The sequence below is a fragment of the Chlamydotis macqueenii genome, chromosome 3 (assembly GCF_036417535.1).
Source record: "Chlamydotis macqueenii isolate bChlMac1 chromosome 3, bChlMac1.mat, whole genome shotgun sequence".
In the NCBI taxonomy this organism is placed as follows: domain Eukaryota; kingdom Metazoa; phylum Chordata; class Aves; order Otidiformes; family Otididae; genus Chlamydotis; species Chlamydotis macqueenii.
Genome location: NC_141558.1, coordinates 101,415,436 through 101,433,182, shown reverse-complemented (window position 1 = coordinate 101,433,182; position 17,747 = coordinate 101,415,436). Strand labels below are relative to the sequence as shown.

The window sequence follows — 17,747 nt, the reverse complement described above, 5'->3', positions numbered from 1 at the left end:
AGGGTAATGCAGTCTGCAGAAGGAGGTCCCTGCACAAGGTCTCTTCTCTAAATCCCAGTTTCAGCCCAGATCACTTCCCTGTAGCAATGCAGCAGAAAGCAACAAGAATGCTGTTGCAGGCAGAGAAAATGGGGTGAGCCTGGCAGATCATGCCTGGACGCCTAAGGGGACTCTCTCATCTTCAGAAACACACCACAACCCATCCCAGCGGGACAGAGCAAGGGCAAAAGCAGAGAAAAAAAGCATTTGTCAGAGCATTTGAAATTCTCTTAAAAAAAAAAAAGATAGTTGTGCATAATTTTTTTTCTGCATTAATTTAAGAAAGTCAAGGTTCAGGGGAAAAGGCACATTTCCGTGACAAATTTCAATCCTTATGTTAACTGAGACCACCACACTCACATGAATCAAAGTTGAGATAAGATTTGGGAGGAGTAACAATCATTTGATATCAAGTCTGTCAGAGCAAGTTAGACTGTACTGAGCATGGACTTTGTGCATGTCACCAGCCAAGCTTCACTAGTGCCAATTGAACCGAGGAATAAGAGACAGGTGCACTGCAGAACTTGGCTATCTGCTGAAAACAACTTCTGAAGCTCTCTATGAACTACAGATTAAGTTTGCCTTATTTAATTACCTAGCAGTAGAAACTAAAAAAAAAAAAAAAAAAAAAAAAAGAATGAGGTTCCTTAAACTGACAAATTAGCAGGCTGACAGAATGCTGTCATCTATTCACTAGTAAAAAGGCAAGTCAAAATTAAAGTTAGTTTTATTTGCTGTCACTGGTCAGTTTAAAAAACACAAGTTTAGTTTTCTGACAGGCAATTTTTCAAGGGCTGTTTAATTGCTACCATTTTTCAGCAGTCAGCATGTTTGCAGAATTCCCTGGCATTCCCCAACAACAGCTCTGTGGTTTTCAGAAGCTAGTGCTTTCAAGATGAGCACCATTCCTCACCTACATAGAAAAATGTGGTTGTAAGTTTAAAAAAAATAAATAAATAAATAAATAAAACCCAAACCAAACAGAGAGACTGTTGCATGTCCAGCTGCCAGTTCATCTCTTTTTATGCATCCTGGAATGGAAAGTGTCACTAGCCTTATATTCAAGTTAGTGTCCAGTTGCTGAGTATTTTTAGAACTCTAAAAAAATAACCTGAGCTTAGAGTTAGAGTAGTCACACATTCCCATTAACTTCATATTAACATCTACACCATAAAAAACCCAGTGACGCTGTGACAATGCTCTTTGTGCACCCTAGAAGAGATCACTACACTCCCTACAAATAATTCACTCAAGAGATACAAGAAAATTTCTATAAATAAAAATGTGTCAAAAAATGGCAGGACTCATTTTCTCGTTTCCCAATGGAAGGCACCCCTTCCACCTATATATCTCATCCTAAGCCTGGATTTCCCCCTTCCTCTGCAAAGATCCCCAAGTTCAGCCCTGCAAGCATCCTGGCAGCAGCTGTACAGCAGCTGAAGCACCACCAAAAAGTGACAAATTCTCTGGCTGCCAAGGGCCTAAGAAAAGTGTGCATCCAACCCATGACTAGTTTTTTGGTGGGTTTTTTTGTTTGTTTGTTTTTGGGGTTTGTTTTGTTTTGTTTTTTAATTTGCATATATCCAAACCAGAGGAACCAGAAGAAGCCAGAAGTTTCCACTCACCCCAATGGTAAGACTGCATTTCATTTTGTACAGTCAGAAAATGACTACAGGAAATGCAAAATCCTACTGCTGGGGCGAGTGGAAATTTATGTCTTTTCCCTCCCACCCACAATAGTCAACATATATCTGGGCAAAGAAGCAGCTGATGATGGAAACTCATATGAAGTGTCCCTGTATTAGTAAGAGAGGGGCAACCAGAACACATAGCTATGCCAGGTTACAAGTATTACAATTGCATCTTACACAGACCATACACCTTTGAGCAAAATTTGGGTGGAGAACATGGCAGGGGACACCACTTCAGAAGTTTTCATGTGGGAAGTTCTCAGAATGATTAAAGTTTCACAATTACTATAACTAATGTTGCATTGAGGTGAAGGATGGCAAAACACATCAAGAATTAAGTTGCACACATTCAGTATAATGCTCAGAACCCAACTCAACCAGCCAGAATGTTTGCAAAACTGTGACAACAATTGTGTGAAGTAACTAGTGGCAGCATTGAATGTAAAATAACAAAATTCATGAAGTCAAGCTGAAACCAAGGCAAACTACCAGTCTATTTCAGCTTTTCTTACAGAAATCATCTGTCTCTTCTAAGAGGCAGAGTTCTCTGACACTGAGACAGGTTTGTCTTCTTGAATGTGGGCAGACCCTGCACATCCCAACTACCAGCCAGTTCCCCATCACTGGGGAGGCCTCTTCCTCCCCAGTACCAAGAGGTCAAGCAGAGCCAGCCTCACCACTGCCTCCCTGTTGCAGGCAGAAAAATAAGGATTATCTTCATCCCAGAGGCAAGAGATGCCTACAGCAAGGCTTATGAAAGCTTTACCTTTCCAGGCCACAAGCTTCTTGGCAGAAGCAATCATTAGTTAAATGATAGTTAGCAAGACCCAAGACCACACCACAGCAAGCAGCCCCTCTGGAGACTGGGGCCCAGGCTCTCCCAGCCATCCCACCACAGGAGTATGGCCAAGCAGCAGCTCTACCCCAGGAGGGCACAGTGAAAAAGACCTCACGAGCAGCACATTCCTCCCAGCACCATCAATCCAACCGTTCCTCCACATCTACCTGCAAGCTCCAGGCCAGCTACTCCTGAGACAAAGACCAGACTCACCCTTATGCTGCACATCCCAAATATATCTGCAGTTCTCTCTCTTCTCCACCAGCCAAGCAGCCTCCCACTCAATCAGCCAGCTCCACCTGCTCCAAAAACCCCACCTGCGCCCACCCCAACTCGCTTCACCTCCCTGCTCCCCCCGACAGAGCCAGGCCAGCCATAGGCTGGGTCTATGCTGGTTGTGTGCTGGCTCTTTGGCCCTGATGCAGTTTGGTTTCTGCAGGGCTGTAAGGCCTTTCCCAGCAGGCCACCAGTTGTCCGGCTTGTGCACCACTCCCTGCATAAAAAGTAAGGGATCCTAGATCACAACTATGAACAAATCTTCATCATGAGCTGCTAAACGTCTTGGTTTCCCTTCCAAGTCTCCTTTTAGGCTTCTCCAGGTTTTTCCCCTGTTCAGCAATGGGGTTTTTCCTGAGCAAAATGGAGGTATCTCACAGGACAAACTGGACAATTGGGGAGGAATGGAAGTGGAATAAAGCTGAATGGGACAAGGGCAGTCATAGTCAAGAAAAGCATAATAATACTTTAAGAGACTCATAATAATACTTTCTGACACAAGATTGGAGTTCATCAGTGAAAAATAGTTAAAGAAGGACTTGGATCACCATGACCAGTCAATCACTGGTGTAACTCTAGTTAATGAAAATGTGATTTTCAAAGTTATCGAAACAATTCGTTCCAGCACAGACAGGGAGGCAGCATACCATTGCAATGGCTCTTCTGCAAGCCTGTGCATTGTACCTCATACGCTCGTGCTCCGTTTCATCGAGCTGTACAGGCACAGAGGGTCTGCAGGAGAGGGAAAGCTACCTGTGCAGAACAGAGGTTTTATAACCTATCAAAAGAGAGGCAGAGAAATCACTGCCTAACAATACATGTCAGTTTAAGCACTACCAAGGGAGAAGAACTATTTAAGCAGGGAATAGGTTTTGGCTCAAGAACAGATAATTATAGATACATTTCAGCTGGCAATTAAAAGATAGCTCCTAAGCACTGAGAAGCAAGGGGACTGCAACAGCCTCCTAACAAAAGAAGCAGCACCACTTGCCACAGGCACACACAAAAACCTCCCCAAAATCTCACCAACTGGTTTTGAGACAAATCCTGGTGCCTTCCTAAAAGGTCTTGGTGAAGGGATTGTGTATCACTAAGGAACCGGATTCAGGAGGCTCCTTCGAACTCTATGCTGTATGAGTCTGGTAATTGCATATCACAGAGGAATTATTGGCACTGATAGACTGACTGAGGCATTTAATTAGTTTACTACCATCAAGAAAGAGTAACCTACTTTTGCAGTGCAGCCAGCTGGGACAGGAGAGGGAAAGGCAAAAAAAAAAGCTGCTTGCCCAGCAAGTACAGCTAGCTGTAGGAGGATATTCATTCCTCTGGTCACACATGGGCAGCACCAACCTAGGTGCTGTCGCTGGGAATGGGCTTCGGCACCCACGCTGCCCCTGTCACAGTGTAGATGCACTTGGGACATGACAAACATGATAGGATAGGAGTAGGCCAACACTTCGGCTAACAAAGACTCTGTCTGTGTATGGATGCTTTGCTGCGGTTCTCAGGAATAAAACCAGCCGTGTCAGCTTGGGAGAGCAAGGGGTGCAAATGAGCACAAAGGACAGAAGGACAAATTTTATGAGTGGAAAAGTACTGGTGGTTCCAGGAAGTGCCCAAGAAGTCCTACAGCTTCTCTGTTTACAAAAGCAACTGCTCTGGCCTTTCATACAACCTTAGGATTTAAAGCCTACAACATCCAGATCCTTGACATCACAGTCGTGTGTGCAGAGGAAGAAGCTGGGTTTGGGTTTATTCATATCTTGTCAAGGAATTTTTTACGTTGTCGGAAAGAAAGGCATCTGTAAGATGCTGTTAGACACTATAAGAAACACTGGTACTGCACCATGCACCACTCAGACTGGCTCCCTCGTTTTCTTTATCTCAGTTTCCAAAGGCACAGAAATGCAGGAGCAGCTAAATCCGGAGTCTCTGAAGAGGAAATTATTTTCTCCACAGATTTAAGACACTGGCATGGATGTGTGATATAACAAACATATATGTTTCCACTTACTGTCTTCCTTACACCTGCCTAAGAATACATGTGGAGTTTATATTTCTTTATTTTTAATTTTAGTTAATTTTAATTAATCTTTACTGCTTAGGCTATTGACATCAGTGATGCAGTACCTTAATGTGCATTACCTCACTTCACTCACAAATCTAACTGACATCTACGGGGAAGGGTCAGGCTGGAGAGAAGTGTAGGAACACCCAGTCTCACGTTTTACTCCTGCGTGAGACTGACTATTCACATGGCTTTTGCAGACAAAGCAAGACATTTCTGTGCAACAGGGCTCAGGGGTCTGCAGAGCTTTTTGCAGCCAGAAACGGTTTGTTACCCAAAGGAAAATAAAGGGAAAAAAAAAGCATTGACATGCTGAGATGGTAAGCAATATAGGTTTCCTAAGGGTCCTGATCATTTGTTGATGGCTGAGTCCCAGAGCATTTGGACCTGTCCCAGCTTTGCAGTCATCTCTAGCCCTGGTGTTTGCCTGGCGTACAGCATGGTGACAGGAGCAACAAAGACTGGTGGTGAGCCGGTGCAGGGAAACCACAGAGCCCCGTTCACCAGTGGGCCGGCCGAGGTGAGCTGTCTTACACCAACCTTCTTCAGTGTTTGGAAATGTCGGGTACGTTTGTGCCTCTGCTTCACCTCCGCCACCAGGCCCAGGCGTGCGCCGGTGGGTGACTGGGACGGGAACGCGGCACGGCGCTGCTGTCATGAGCCCACGGGTGAGAAAAGCCTCTCCAGATGAGTCACATAGAATTTGGCTTGAGTATTTGTAGAGTCATCTGGGTCTGATTGCCCAGCAACTCTAACCCCAGCAGTATTTGTAAGAATACAGATGTGGCTGCTTGGCCACAGGAACCCAGTGAGAGAAAAAGCACAGCTCAGGAAGAAGGTGGTGGCAGAACAGGTGTGAGAAGATAGATATTGAAGTGCTTAATCTGCTTTAAAGCAGCATGCAACTTGCACTCTATGGCATGAAGGTTTCAGTTTCTTTAATTTGAAAGTATGGGAAGGAAAAAAAAAACCCACACCAAAAAAGCCAATTATAAGGTCCATCTGATACCAGCATTGAGGTGCCTGGAGATGTACAATGCTGCATCTATGAAACACTTGTGTGAGGGTGGTTATTCTTTGAGCTCAGAAATATTTTTATGATCATTAATTTATTTTAATGGTAATCTGCTGTTGTCTCAAGACCTAAAACAAGTCTTCAAGACCTAAAACAAGTAAGCATTCAAGTATTGACCAGCTGAGAGGTTACCTGTGACATTACCAAAGCTGGTCACCATGCAGAACAGTTGTCTCACACCTGAGAACTGAACTCTTTCAGGAGCCGGAGTGGAGCTCCCAGGTTAGCATCACAAGGTCTTCCAGGCATCAGAAAGTTCCTGCCGGTTTTAAGTACACATCAAAATGGTGTCATAAGGTTCAAGGCCATGCATCAAGTTATGGCGGGAAATGGGGACAGGCCTCCTCCACTTCACTGTAAGCTGTCCCTCCCTGCAGGAAAGTACGTTTGGCAAGCCCCAGCTAAATCAACAGATAGACAAACTCTTTTTGTCTACATGGATGGTAACTGTTTCTTCAGTACAAGCTCTACAAGAACCTGAGAAACTCTGTCCTCCACATGAGCCCCTTTGGAGCAAAGTCAGCCCCACAGTGGGCTGCCTGCCATGGGCCATGCAAAGGGACGTGTCTTGCAACCAGCACCTCTCTCACACTTCATGGGACCGCTTTCCTTTTACTGGATAGCAGACTTATTCTCTTCCCTTGACATGTCTGCTTTGAGGGCATAGCTCTGGGGCAAAGGACAACGCTGGCTCCTCTGTGACATGAGCTGGGCTCCCACACTGGCAGTGCCAGCTGTCAGATGTGATGTTTGTGTGCTCAGCTACACACAGAGCTATACACAACACAGAGCCCTTCAGCATCTGAGTACACCGGGGACCATGGAGCTGCTCCTTTCAGGCAACTGGGAAGAACAGGCTGTAAGTAATGTGTTTGTTATTGGGGGAGGTTGTTCAGAAACACACTTGAAAATCTGGTTATCAAGGTAGAACACAGCACCTGCCAGGCTCGTATCCAGCTCCAGCATGTACGCTCCAAGTTGATCACTGTGGGAAAAACTTTCACCCAACACCAGTTACGGCTACCACCCTTGATCACCAGTCAGCCAAGGATTTACCAAAAGGAAAGAGAAAAAGGCGGGGTGGGGTGGGAAAAAAGTGAGGGGAGAGGTGGATGAGGAGAATGTAGTATCTCAAGAGATCTTTTTAAGTTCTTCATGACTAAATAATCATTAGTTTGGTTAAGAAGAACTCTCCGACCCTTCGCCCACGGCCGGAAGCCACTGTGCAGCAGGAACTATTTGTGAAACTGTTCCGTGGAAGGTCAACATACTGTAGGTTCAACAGGTCTGATGTGCATTTGTTTCGCCTTTCCCACTGCCCTCCACAAACTGAAAATCAAGCATCGAGTTTATTTAAGATTCTTTACTTTTTTTTTTTCAATTTAAATTATGCTTCCAAAATACAAGTTAAAAACCTCATAATGAAATATGTTGCCAACTTCTACAAAACAGTCTAAATAATAATGCACTTACATCATTTACACAATTTACCTTCACAATAAAATAGGAGCGCTTAGATCAATATTTACATATCGACAGAGAACGCGGTCACGCAGCCATCTGCTTCTGGTGCCGTCTCTGCTGGAGCCCCTCCGAGAGATGGCAGCCTGCAGTTGCACGCAAATCATTCTGCAGGGAGAAAGCCCTGCCAAAATCTTTCTAGGTGCAGGGACCTGCCCATAGGGTGCCAAAGAGACCAAACGAGTAGCAAATATTTGCTTTTTCATCTTAAAGCTGCCACTGTAGCACAGGAGCACACATTGATGATTTATTTAAGGAATTCCCTGATACAGAGTCTTGCTTCGTTATATTAGGCACTTAATTGTAGAAGTTATTTATTATGGCTTATGCAAGACAATCCACTTTCCTCAGGATTTTCCTCGGACGCTTGTCCGAGTCAGTGGGGAAAAGAGATATGTCCAAGGACACGCTTTGAGCCAATGTTTTGGGTTAGCCTGCATTAGAAATTTAGATCATATTAATACCAGTCCTGAAGGAAGTATTTTGTCAAGACTTGATCTTTCCAGCAAGTCAAGTAGTCAGTGTATTTTAAAGCTTAGTATATCTGCACTTTACCCCCAAATTATCAGTAACTAGAGCTTTCCCTCTCACAATAAGTTAACTACTTACATCCATGCTCTCCAATGTGCCATTGGGTGGCATATCCCACATATGATTGTCTCAAAAGAGTACACTGTAGGTTGAGAGATTATTTACATATCTTAACACCTAGAAAATAAAGTTGTAGCTTACCAGATAATAAATATAGATCAACAGAGTACAATATTGAAATAAAATAAATTAGAATGATTCTCCAAGTATTGAATTCCCTCCCTTAAGGCCTGAGCCAAAGACCATTAAAAAAAACCCAAACAAACAAACAAAACACAAAACCCAAACAACTATGTTTTTTCAAAGGCTCAAAAAGATTTTGGATAGGGCTCCTTATTAGGCACTGGCTGTTTGAAATCAGATGTTTAGCTAAGCTGACAGATATCTGAAATCTACATCATCTAAGAGCAAAAATTACTTCTGAAAGGCATCTTTTGGCTAAAACAACTTAGACCAAACATTAATACTGTGTTTATTAGGAAGAATATAGTTCTTGCAGATTGTCTCAACATTAATTCAGCAGCAAGGAAATAAGCATACAGTTAAGAACAACGTATTTGTGAGGCAAATACGTGTTAGTGCACGTGATTTTCCGAAAGAATTCACTCCTCAGCTACATTTGTGCATATTTCAAAATGCTTCTAACTAGATGGTTAATAAAACTCTTCTCATGACTATAGCTAAAAGTTTGCCATATAAAAATTAACTGAAAAACAATAAGAAGTAACTTACTCAAGAAAGTTGTCCAGATAAGAACGATGCCAAACTTCAGGTCCAAATCTATCAGAACACTGAGAATTTTGGAATCTAAGTAAAGAAATCTTAAAACTTAGGTCTATCAAACTTAAAAAGAAAAAAAAAAAAAAAAGAAAAGAAAAGATTAAAAGCAGTGAATCTGCTCTCAGAATTGCACTCTCACCAGGTTTGTAAACTCTACACAAAGTTCTTGACGCACTGTTTGTTATAAGAGGTATGATGTAGATGCTCTATGCAAAGCAGTGCAGATGCTTTGTCTGTAATTTACTTCACGTCTTCTTTTTCTCTTCTTTGAGGATTAAGCATTTAAAGTAGTTCAGTAGCTAAAACGTCTGTCTTATAGGAAAGGGTCTGGGTTTACATGGAAGGTGGGGTGACAGGCGTCCACGTGGATGCCAGCCTGGCATGTGCAGAGGCGTCGTACTGGCTGTCGGGCAGGTCCGTGGGTGCCCCGCCGTCGTACAGGGGGGATGCGGAGGAGGTGGCAGTGACCGGGTGCGGAAGGGCAGTGTAGTGCGCTGGAGAGCCACGTAAGAACTGGGAGCTCAGGCCGCTGGACATCCCGCTCGACTGAGACACCGGTGTGATGGTGCTGTTACTCACAGACCATAAGTTAGGATACTGACTGAAAGAGGAAAAGTGATAAATAGAAGAGGTTATTAGTGACTCTGGTGCCTGCCAGCAGTTCCTCAGGTCACAACACAGCTCCCAAGCCGGGTTCATTTACTGGAGACAGCAAATTTCCTTAAGAAGCTCCCAGCCACTACGAGGTAGGAAAGACCCCCAGGCAGGAGGTCATGTTCATGGCACCTCACCAATAAATCTAACCTCCCTGTTTTCTCAACAGCAGGTTCCAGCACTAGGTAAACTAACAAATTTTAAGCCAAACTGAGGAATGAACAGGCTGGCCTGAAAAATGCAGATGTTTGAGAGCTGACTCCTAAGGCACGCCGTACCCTTGCCCCAGAGGTAGCTGGACACAGCAACATGGACCCAACCAGGTTTGAATCCATGCCCATGAGTCTGTCAAAGCCCTTAACCCCCTTGAGTGTCTCTCCAGCCAGAGAGGGACAGATGCCTCCAGACAGCAATGCAGCCCTCCTTGTTCGTCATCTCATGTTAGAAGGGGAAGAGCTAGATCAATGGCTGGAGATGGCATAGATACTACAGAAAAGGCTGCTTAAAAGGAAAAAAAAAAAAGCCTTGTCAGGACACTACCACTTCCACACTGTCTTTCCTCTGGATATGTATACACACACATATATGTGTGAATACACTTATGAATTAAAAGAAACAAGCTGATTCAAGAGAAACACTATGAGAAAAAGTTCAGTCCTGCTGTGTAATACTACACAGTGCTCTCTACCCAAGCAGTTTAGCAACAAAAGATAAATATTCTTCTTACTTTACAAATAGGGGCTTAGACAAGAGGGGTGGCAGAAATGCCTTCCTTGAGGTCCCACAGTTCCACTGGGTTGTTTTTTTTTTTTCTACTGGACAACTCTTAGTGCAGCAACTGAAACTCAGTGGACTTTGCAACTTTCCAAATATGCATCCTGGGGGCCAGACATGGAAGAGAAGTGCTAGGAGGACCTGCTTACTTCATTGACTTACATTCAGGACTAAACATACATTCAGTAATTCAGCTACTTCATACTGGGTACATAGTCTGATTAATAGCTAAGTGTCTATGTGTATGGTTCATATAAAAATGCCTTCCACAAACAGAGCGATAGATCTGAATTGCCAAGAACTATGGCCAAACCTCACCCCTCTGTGGTTAATAGCAAAGATTTTACCACCTTATCTGTATTTCTTTGAATTTGCAAGAGCTCCAAGAGACTGACTGTAAACTAAATCTATGCTAAAGGATCCAGAAGTTTAATTAAGATAAGAAGTACGAAGAGGAGAACAGATACATTTATATGATTACAAAGTGGCAAAGGTTTTCACTAAGCGTATAATCCCGCTGGCTTCTGCGACAATGCTCAGGTAAAGAATTACTCCCCCAACCGCTTCCTCCATCTCCACAGTGTGGTTCACTGTAGCAGAACAAGGGTTTGTGGAGATGGATAGGAAAGCAGTGACCAGCTAGAGTGAAACAGATCAGACATGAACTTTTTAAACACCATTCTGCTTAAAAGCAAAATGGAGATGAAGCTTAAAAGAGCATCCTCAAATTCAGTAGATATTCGTCCAAGTGATTTAAAATCCTTCATCTGTCAAATACTGCTGTCAGAAGTATCTACATTTCCAGAACCAAGACTTAAAAAAAATATAGTTGTTATCTGTTTCTTCAATCTTTTCATTGTAAATAGTCCATCTCAGTGCCCCCCCAAACCCAGATAGCCAACAAATCGCACATGGCCATAAGGATCTCTAATTTGCTTTACATCCCTTTTCAGCCTTCTCTTCCTAGAAAGTATCAATACACCAGTTTGAGGGCTGCTGAGGAATGGACTCCTACCTGGAGCTAGTAGCTGTGCCAGTGCTATGACTCATGGGCAGCATCGTCATGTGTGCGGGAACTCCTAGAGAAGACCAGTTGTCATGGGACTGCAGCATGGAAAGGCAGGCAGAGGAGTTATCGGCATAGGCTGCTGAGAAAACAAGCAAGCACTTAAACACACTAGAATCAGACCAAATAAAAATCTTGTATTCAAATGTAATGTATAAGTTAAACTACCCTCCTCACTACTGCCTTGCAGAAAAAGAAAAAAAAAATTCAAAAAATCAAAACCCCAAAATTCACACACACACAGGAAAATGAAGTCAGCTACCAGTTGTGTCATGTTTATATGGGCATGGTCCTGCTAATGTGTTGTTTTTCTCAACTTGTAACTGCAAAGTCTTATTTCTACAAAGGACCTACGGTCAAAAAGCTGTCTTCAAACCACCTGCTAATTCAGCCCCTGCTTCCTTATTCTGTCAGTGGGAACAGGAGGGCTCCTTACTGACACTATCCCAACCACTCTTCCAGGGCACCTCCTTTGTCTCCATCATCTACATTGGCAGTGACAGTCTGGGAGCCGTGGATAACAACCATATCACCGGATGACACATCCCAGTTTTGAGCCGAGAATGCCACCATGGGCTCTGAAGTCTTCCTTGGGCACCATCAGGAGTGACTGGACTGTAGCTTAAACGACTCAGCTTGTGCCCACAACTGGCTGGCCAACATGGCAGAGGAAGCTACAAGAGGAATCCAATACAGCCATCCATAGCAAAAAAGAAGTTTCTGTGGCAGCTGGTTAAGGAAAGGATAAGAAGTTCCTTGCTGGGGACCAGGGAACAAGTTTTGTTTTTTTATTCTGCGTCAAGTCACAAAACTTGCACAAGATTTCCAAGATGCAAGGAAAGCCCACAGAAAGCCAGTTTTCCACTTTAAAATGAACTACAAAACTACATACAAGATTGGTCAGGCTGCATCTAGAAGCCTGTGTACCACTTCATGATTCAAAATATTAAATATTCTTTTTAAATGAGAACCATCAATATCCATAGAGGTTGAAGGGCAAAAATTGTTAACAGGCCTCTGCCAGAAGAAAGAAAAATTTAAAAATTTTAAAATCACTGTTAAAACTGCCCTTCTCTCCTCTCCCTTAAGTACCTATGGCTTAAGACCCCAAGCCTTAAGCTATTTGGCTGTTTCTGAGCACAACTTTTAAACAGCTCTACAGCTTACTCAGATCTATATTGTTTCTGCGTATCCAGATGTGACATACTCATTGAGAACAACCTTAACGCACTGCTGATAACTCCAGCAACAGGCAAGTAAAACTGACAGAACCAGGCCCTGAATTATTATGAGTTAATAATGAGTGACACTAACAGACCCAGACATACACTTCTTCAGTTCCTTGCATCACCTGCCACTAATGAGTAAAATCCTCGCTTTCAAACTTAACTTTAAAAAGTCAAAATAAGTTTGAGCTCACCGATTACAAGAATTCAAGAGCACAGGACAAAGCCTACACATTATAATCGAAACAATTAGCAGGAGCCAGTCCCACACACGCTCAGTTTTTCCATCGTAAAGAGACTGGGGACACGTACTCATCGTCCTTATTTCTTTGCAACAGCTGGCTCCAAGCCCTCTGCCCAAACCGCGCAAGACAGCGACCTCCATTTCCGTGGCACAGCTCGAGGTGCCCACCGCTCAGAGCTCGCATCCCCTGGCTCATTTCCCATAATTTTTTTTTTTTTTTTTTTGAAACAGAGCTGCAACATCAGACTTACTTGACGAGTTGTTTCTATGGGTGTAGGGGTTGGGGTAGGGGGCAGGACGGTGGTTCCTCAGCGATGAGTACCTTTCACAGCCGTGAGCGGGGGAGAGCGAGAGGGGGGCTCCGAACTGAGGATGAGGATTGGCAGGTGGGCACAGAGTCCCAGTCCCGGGAATGAGCCAGCTCCCTACTGTGGGGAAGGAAGAGGTTTTCTAAGACCAGTACGTACTGTGGCCAGGCAGGGGAAAGAATCACAGCAACGAGATACAGAATCAGTCAGCGAGGAAACGCACGCTTGGAAAAGGAAACAGTTTCAACACGATGGAAAGATCTGGACCTTTACAGCTTCCTTAAACGATCTCATGAAAGAAAATTAGGCAACAGCTTCAAGAAAGTCCTGTGTCTAGCTAACATTATTTTGTAAGTAAGTTACCATTTCATTACCATCACTGAAATGCTTAAACTCTCCTTTCCATCGATAGCGTGTGCTCAGTAATTCCTAGTGTAACATTCAGTTTTAAATTGCTCTTCGGGGGTCTCAATTTGTAGCTATGCTCTGAGGTTTCAGTTTTTAAGAGTTCTTCTTAGCAGTCTAAGTACTCTCACTGAAACAAAATAATTCTTACTGCAGCTCAGCTTCCCCCCTTTATAAGCTGCAGACATTTTTGGGCAATAATCTGTTAAACCAGAAATCATTAAAACACTAATGCCTTTTACTCATCTGAAAAAAACTTTTTAAGCAAATGTTCCTAATTTTCCTAAAGTACTTAAAACATAAGTACCATTTCAATAATTTTCTGCTGTATTTTGAAATAAACTTTTGTCTCTATGTCCATATGAATATTGCTGTCCTTGTATACAAAGGCAGCTTTTGGACATGAAGGTAACTGCAAGATTCTATTAAAGGATTTTGAATGCAATACAGAAGTCTTAACCACTCACAAACAGAGACCATAACATTTATGCAATCATAAACCTGCACGGACCCCAATCATGCAAGGACTGGTACTATTATTCTCCCTATGAACTAATGAGCCAGCCAGCAAACACTGCTCTCAAAGTTTTGCTTAACTCAACAGACGAGATGGAAGAAATCGAAGTTACGTTCATGACACAGAGTGAAAGGAAACGTACGCTGCGAATACCCAGACTGCTGGTTGTCTCCCACTTCCTCCATCATGTCTTTGTGATCGCTTCTGTAAAAGAAACCGTGCTGTATTAGTTAACAATACGATCTTACAAATCTCTAAGAAATCCACGCTTCAGAATTAAGAGCTCTCACCTTTCTTTTGCATCAAGAAAAGCCTTTGCGAATGGATTGTATTTAATTTTCAAAGCTGTGATCTAAAAAGAATGACAAATATCTTTATTCACAAGTATCACCATTCATTATCACACAGATATTAGAATCTGAATTAGGACTATCCATTGAGGTTAGCAAAATCACAGATTATTATTTTTTTTTTTTAAGAAATAAGATCAGGCCCATAATATCAGCCTATGGACATCAATTAAATTGCCCCAAAGGTCTGAAGTATTAGCAGAGGGCTAGGAATTAGTCCTCCTGCCAAATTCTAAGAGACTGAATTGCCTGGGTTTATTGATCAGCTAAGGAAACAGCTAAGAAAGGCAATGCACTAAAGAGTTATAAGAATTTTCATGTTTCAAGCCAGTGCAGAATGAGCATTAAGAAAACAAAAAACAACAAAAAACCAAAAACACCCCCCCCCCCCCCAAAAAAAAAACCCTCAAAGAGATGGGTAACCTACAGTTCATTAAACACAGACGTGCATTTTGGCTGACAGAGAAATACCAGTTTTGAAAATGGCACATCAAGTTACATCACCCTGCAGCTGAAAGTGACAATTGTTTCTTACCATGCTTGTTTGCCCCACAGAATCTTTTAAGAATTACTCTCCTGCAACAGATTTGCAGTATATATTGAGACAGACAGCGATCAGAGCTCTGCCGTTACACATTTATAGGGCTTTTACATAGAGCAATTTCATGTTTATGTTTACCTTCAAACCAAGTACAGAAAGAACTGAAAAACATGAAACGAGATCCATTCTTTCACCCCGTCACACACACTTTGCCACTTGGAGCGACACAGGTACCAAGAGGTACCCCGCTGCGCCTACCTCCTCGTTCTGGTAGGCTGTCACGGCTATAAACTGGGTCTCAGGGAAAGAATGGCTGGTGATCATCCGCTGAGGGCCACCTACTCGCACGATGTGAATCCTTGGCTCGTACTTGTGCAGAGAGTTCAGCATGATCTGTGAGCAAAGGGACAGGGCCGGTGAGCGGTGACAGAGTGAGCAGCGGCAGGTGCCGGCGAGCGTAGAGAGTGCTCAGGTTTTCTAGTAACCACTGAGCCCTCTTTCCAGCAGAGGGGAAAGAGGCAAGAGGTACGAATAAACCCCAGAACCAAAGCTGTAAGAAAAGAAAAAGAGCACTGCAGTCAGGCACCCCAACTTTTTGCCCAGTTATTCCTGTCACTTGACAGGGCAGCTCGCACAGCCAACAAACACATTGGCAACAACAGGGAAGATGGGGAGAAACTCTTGAGTGTGGCCTGTTGTGATAGGATGAGGGTAACGGTTTTAAAACAGAGGGAGGGAGATTCAGATCAGACATCAGGAAAAGTTTTTTACAGTGAGGGTGGCAGAGCACTGGAACAGGTTGCCCAGAGAAGTGGTGGATGCCCCATCCCTGGAAACATTCAAGGCCAGGCTGGATGAGGCTCTGAGCAACCTGATCAGGTTGGAGATGTCCCTGCTCCTTGCAGGGGGGTTGGACTGGATGACCTTTAAAGGTCCCTTCCAACCCAAAACATTCTATGACAAATAGCCAGAAAGACACATCTGCTACATCAGTAGCATCCTTGGATATTAAGAAAGGCATTTTAAAAAGAAAAAGAAAGTCAAAACAGCAAGCTCCCCAGCCTCGACAGAAAGACCAGCTCTGCTGAAAGTATAAAGTTTGGGGAGTGGGGGGTAAGAAGAGGAGGAAAGCGCGGCCCACCCCACCCCGACACGTTTGGCACCAGCGGCATACAGACGAGCGCTGAGGAGGGGGCGAGGGTCTGGCCCAGCCACCCCGTAGGGACGGGACGGGTGGGTCGGGTCCCGGTGCTGGTCCCGGTCCCGGTCCGTACCTGCCCGCCGCCGTTGAGCTTGTTGGTGAGTTTGACTTTGCTGAAGGAGACCGGAGCCTTCATCCAGTGGGCGCCGAAGTTGGGCGAGTCCGGGTGGATGTAGACGCAGCTGGGGGCCTGCGGCTCCGGTTTCCCCCCCGGCACCCACTCCCCGTTCACGTATTTCCAGCGGTGCCCGTCGGCCGCCGCGAAATCCAGCAGGAAGGAGTACATGGCGTTGGGGTCCAGCCCGGACACGCTCACCTTCAGCACCGGGAACATCCTCCTGCGGGGGGGGGGGGGGGGAGGACGACACGACGGCGCGAGGCACGGCGGGGGGGGCAACCCCCCAACCACCACCTCGATCCCCTTCTCCCCCTCGCTGCCCCCCCCCCCCCCCTTACCTGCCGTTTTTGGTGACGATCATCTCGTTGGTGAGCTCCTTGAAGCGCAGCCACAGGTCCCCATCCTCCAGCGCCACCCGCAGCTCCCGCTCCGTGGGGTCTCCCTTCTCGCTGCCCGCCTGCAGCTCGCTCTCCACGGCGCTCAGCAGGTGCTCCACCCGGCACGGCGCCGGCCTGCCCGCCCCCTCCGCCCCCGGAGAGCTCATCCCCGCACCCCCGGACCCGCACCGCACCGCACCGCACCGCACCGCACCGCACCGCACCGCACCGCACCGCACCGCACCGCACCGCACCGCACCGCACCCGCGGACCCCTCCTGCTCCCCTTGACCTCCGCCGCCCTCAGCGAGCGGGCAGCGAGGAAGGGGCCGCTGTTATACCCCGTCATAAACATTCCGCGCCCACCCCCCCGCCGGTGACATCACCCCGCCGGCAGAGGGAGGGGGGATGGAAGAAGGCTCCCCGCTGATTGGTCGACAGCCGCTTTGATCTGCCCGGCCCGGCTTTTCCCATTGGCTGCCCGCGGCCATATCACAACGCCGCCCGGGGAGGGGGGAAAGCCTGTGATGTTAATTGCAGCCCGCGGGATTAAACGCGGCTATTTTATGTAAATCTGCCCCCAAATGTTTGCACCTCTATCAAAGCCGCCGGGGCCGGGGCTCCGGCGGCCGCGGAGGAAATGGCCCATCTCGGCAACCGCCCCGCAAGGCGCAGCCAGCCCTGGCCGCGGCTTCAGATTTCGGGGAAAAAAAAACAAACAAACAAACAAAAAACATCCCCCCAAAAAACGGGAAGCCCTTCTCGCCAGCCTCCTCCCCCCCCCCCCGCGCTCCCTTGGGTCGCGGAGGTCCGGCTGCGGCGAGGGCTGCTGTTGGCCAAGCCAGCCCTTGCTGGGAAATGCCGACCCCCCCAAAAAGAAGAAAAAAATAAAAACCCTGAACCCGCCCCGTAGAGCTGCTGGCCAGAAAGTCGATGCAGGGAGGGTACCCCCCCGCTCCCCAACGTCTCCCCCATCTTTGAGGGGTCGCGAGAGCCCACCCGTGGGAAAAGGCGCGGAGCTCCCCCCCCCCCCCCAGCGGTACTGATGCTCGACCACGTCAGTTTCGAACATTCCCCTAATTTAC

The 17,747-nt window shown here is 45.7% G+C and overlaps 1 protein-coding gene across 4 annotated transcripts; it reads right to left on the bottom strand.

Annotated features, from left to right (window-relative positions):
- Nucleotides 1-9,215: 9,215 nt before the first annotated feature.
- TBXT (T-box transcription factor T) lies at nt 9,216-16,830 on the bottom strand. 4 transcript variants are annotated; one of them, XM_086744850.1, is made up of 8 exons: nt 16,625-16,830; nt 16,242-16,506; nt 15,226-15,360; nt 14,367-14,428; nt 14,219-14,280; nt 13,098-13,274; nt 11,326-11,458; nt 9,216-9,483 (listed from the first exon to the last, which is right to left on the bottom strand). In XM_086744850.1, exons 1-8 carry the CDS (start codon nt 16,828-16,830, stop codon nt 9,216-9,218), a joined length of 1,308 nt encoding a protein of 435 aa, XP_086600976.1. The 4 variants fall into 4 exon arrangements, with proteins under 4 accessions (XP_086600976.1, XP_086600977.1, XP_086600978.1 ...); XM_086744851.1 differs by having other exon boundaries at nt 11,326-11,455; XM_086744852.1 differs by having other exon boundaries at nt 11,326-11,455; nt 13,098-13,271.
- Between the last annotated feature and the right edge of the window lie 917 nt (nt 16,831-17,747).

Bases quoted from the DNA above. Each gene is read 5' to 3' on its own strand.
- TBXT (XM_086744850.1), bottom strand. From the start codon at position 16,830: ATGAGCTCTCCGGGGGCGGAGGGGGCGGGCAGGCCGGCGCCGTGCCGG. The intron at 14,429-15,225 runs GTAGGCGCAGCG...CATTCTTTTTAG, and splicing joins CAGCCTACCAGAACGAGGAG to ATCACAGCTTTGAAAATTAA. The intron at 9,484-11,325 runs GTAGGAGTCCAT...TTCCTCTTTCAG, and splicing joins GGCACAGCTACTAGCTCCAG to TCAGTATCCTAACTTATGGT.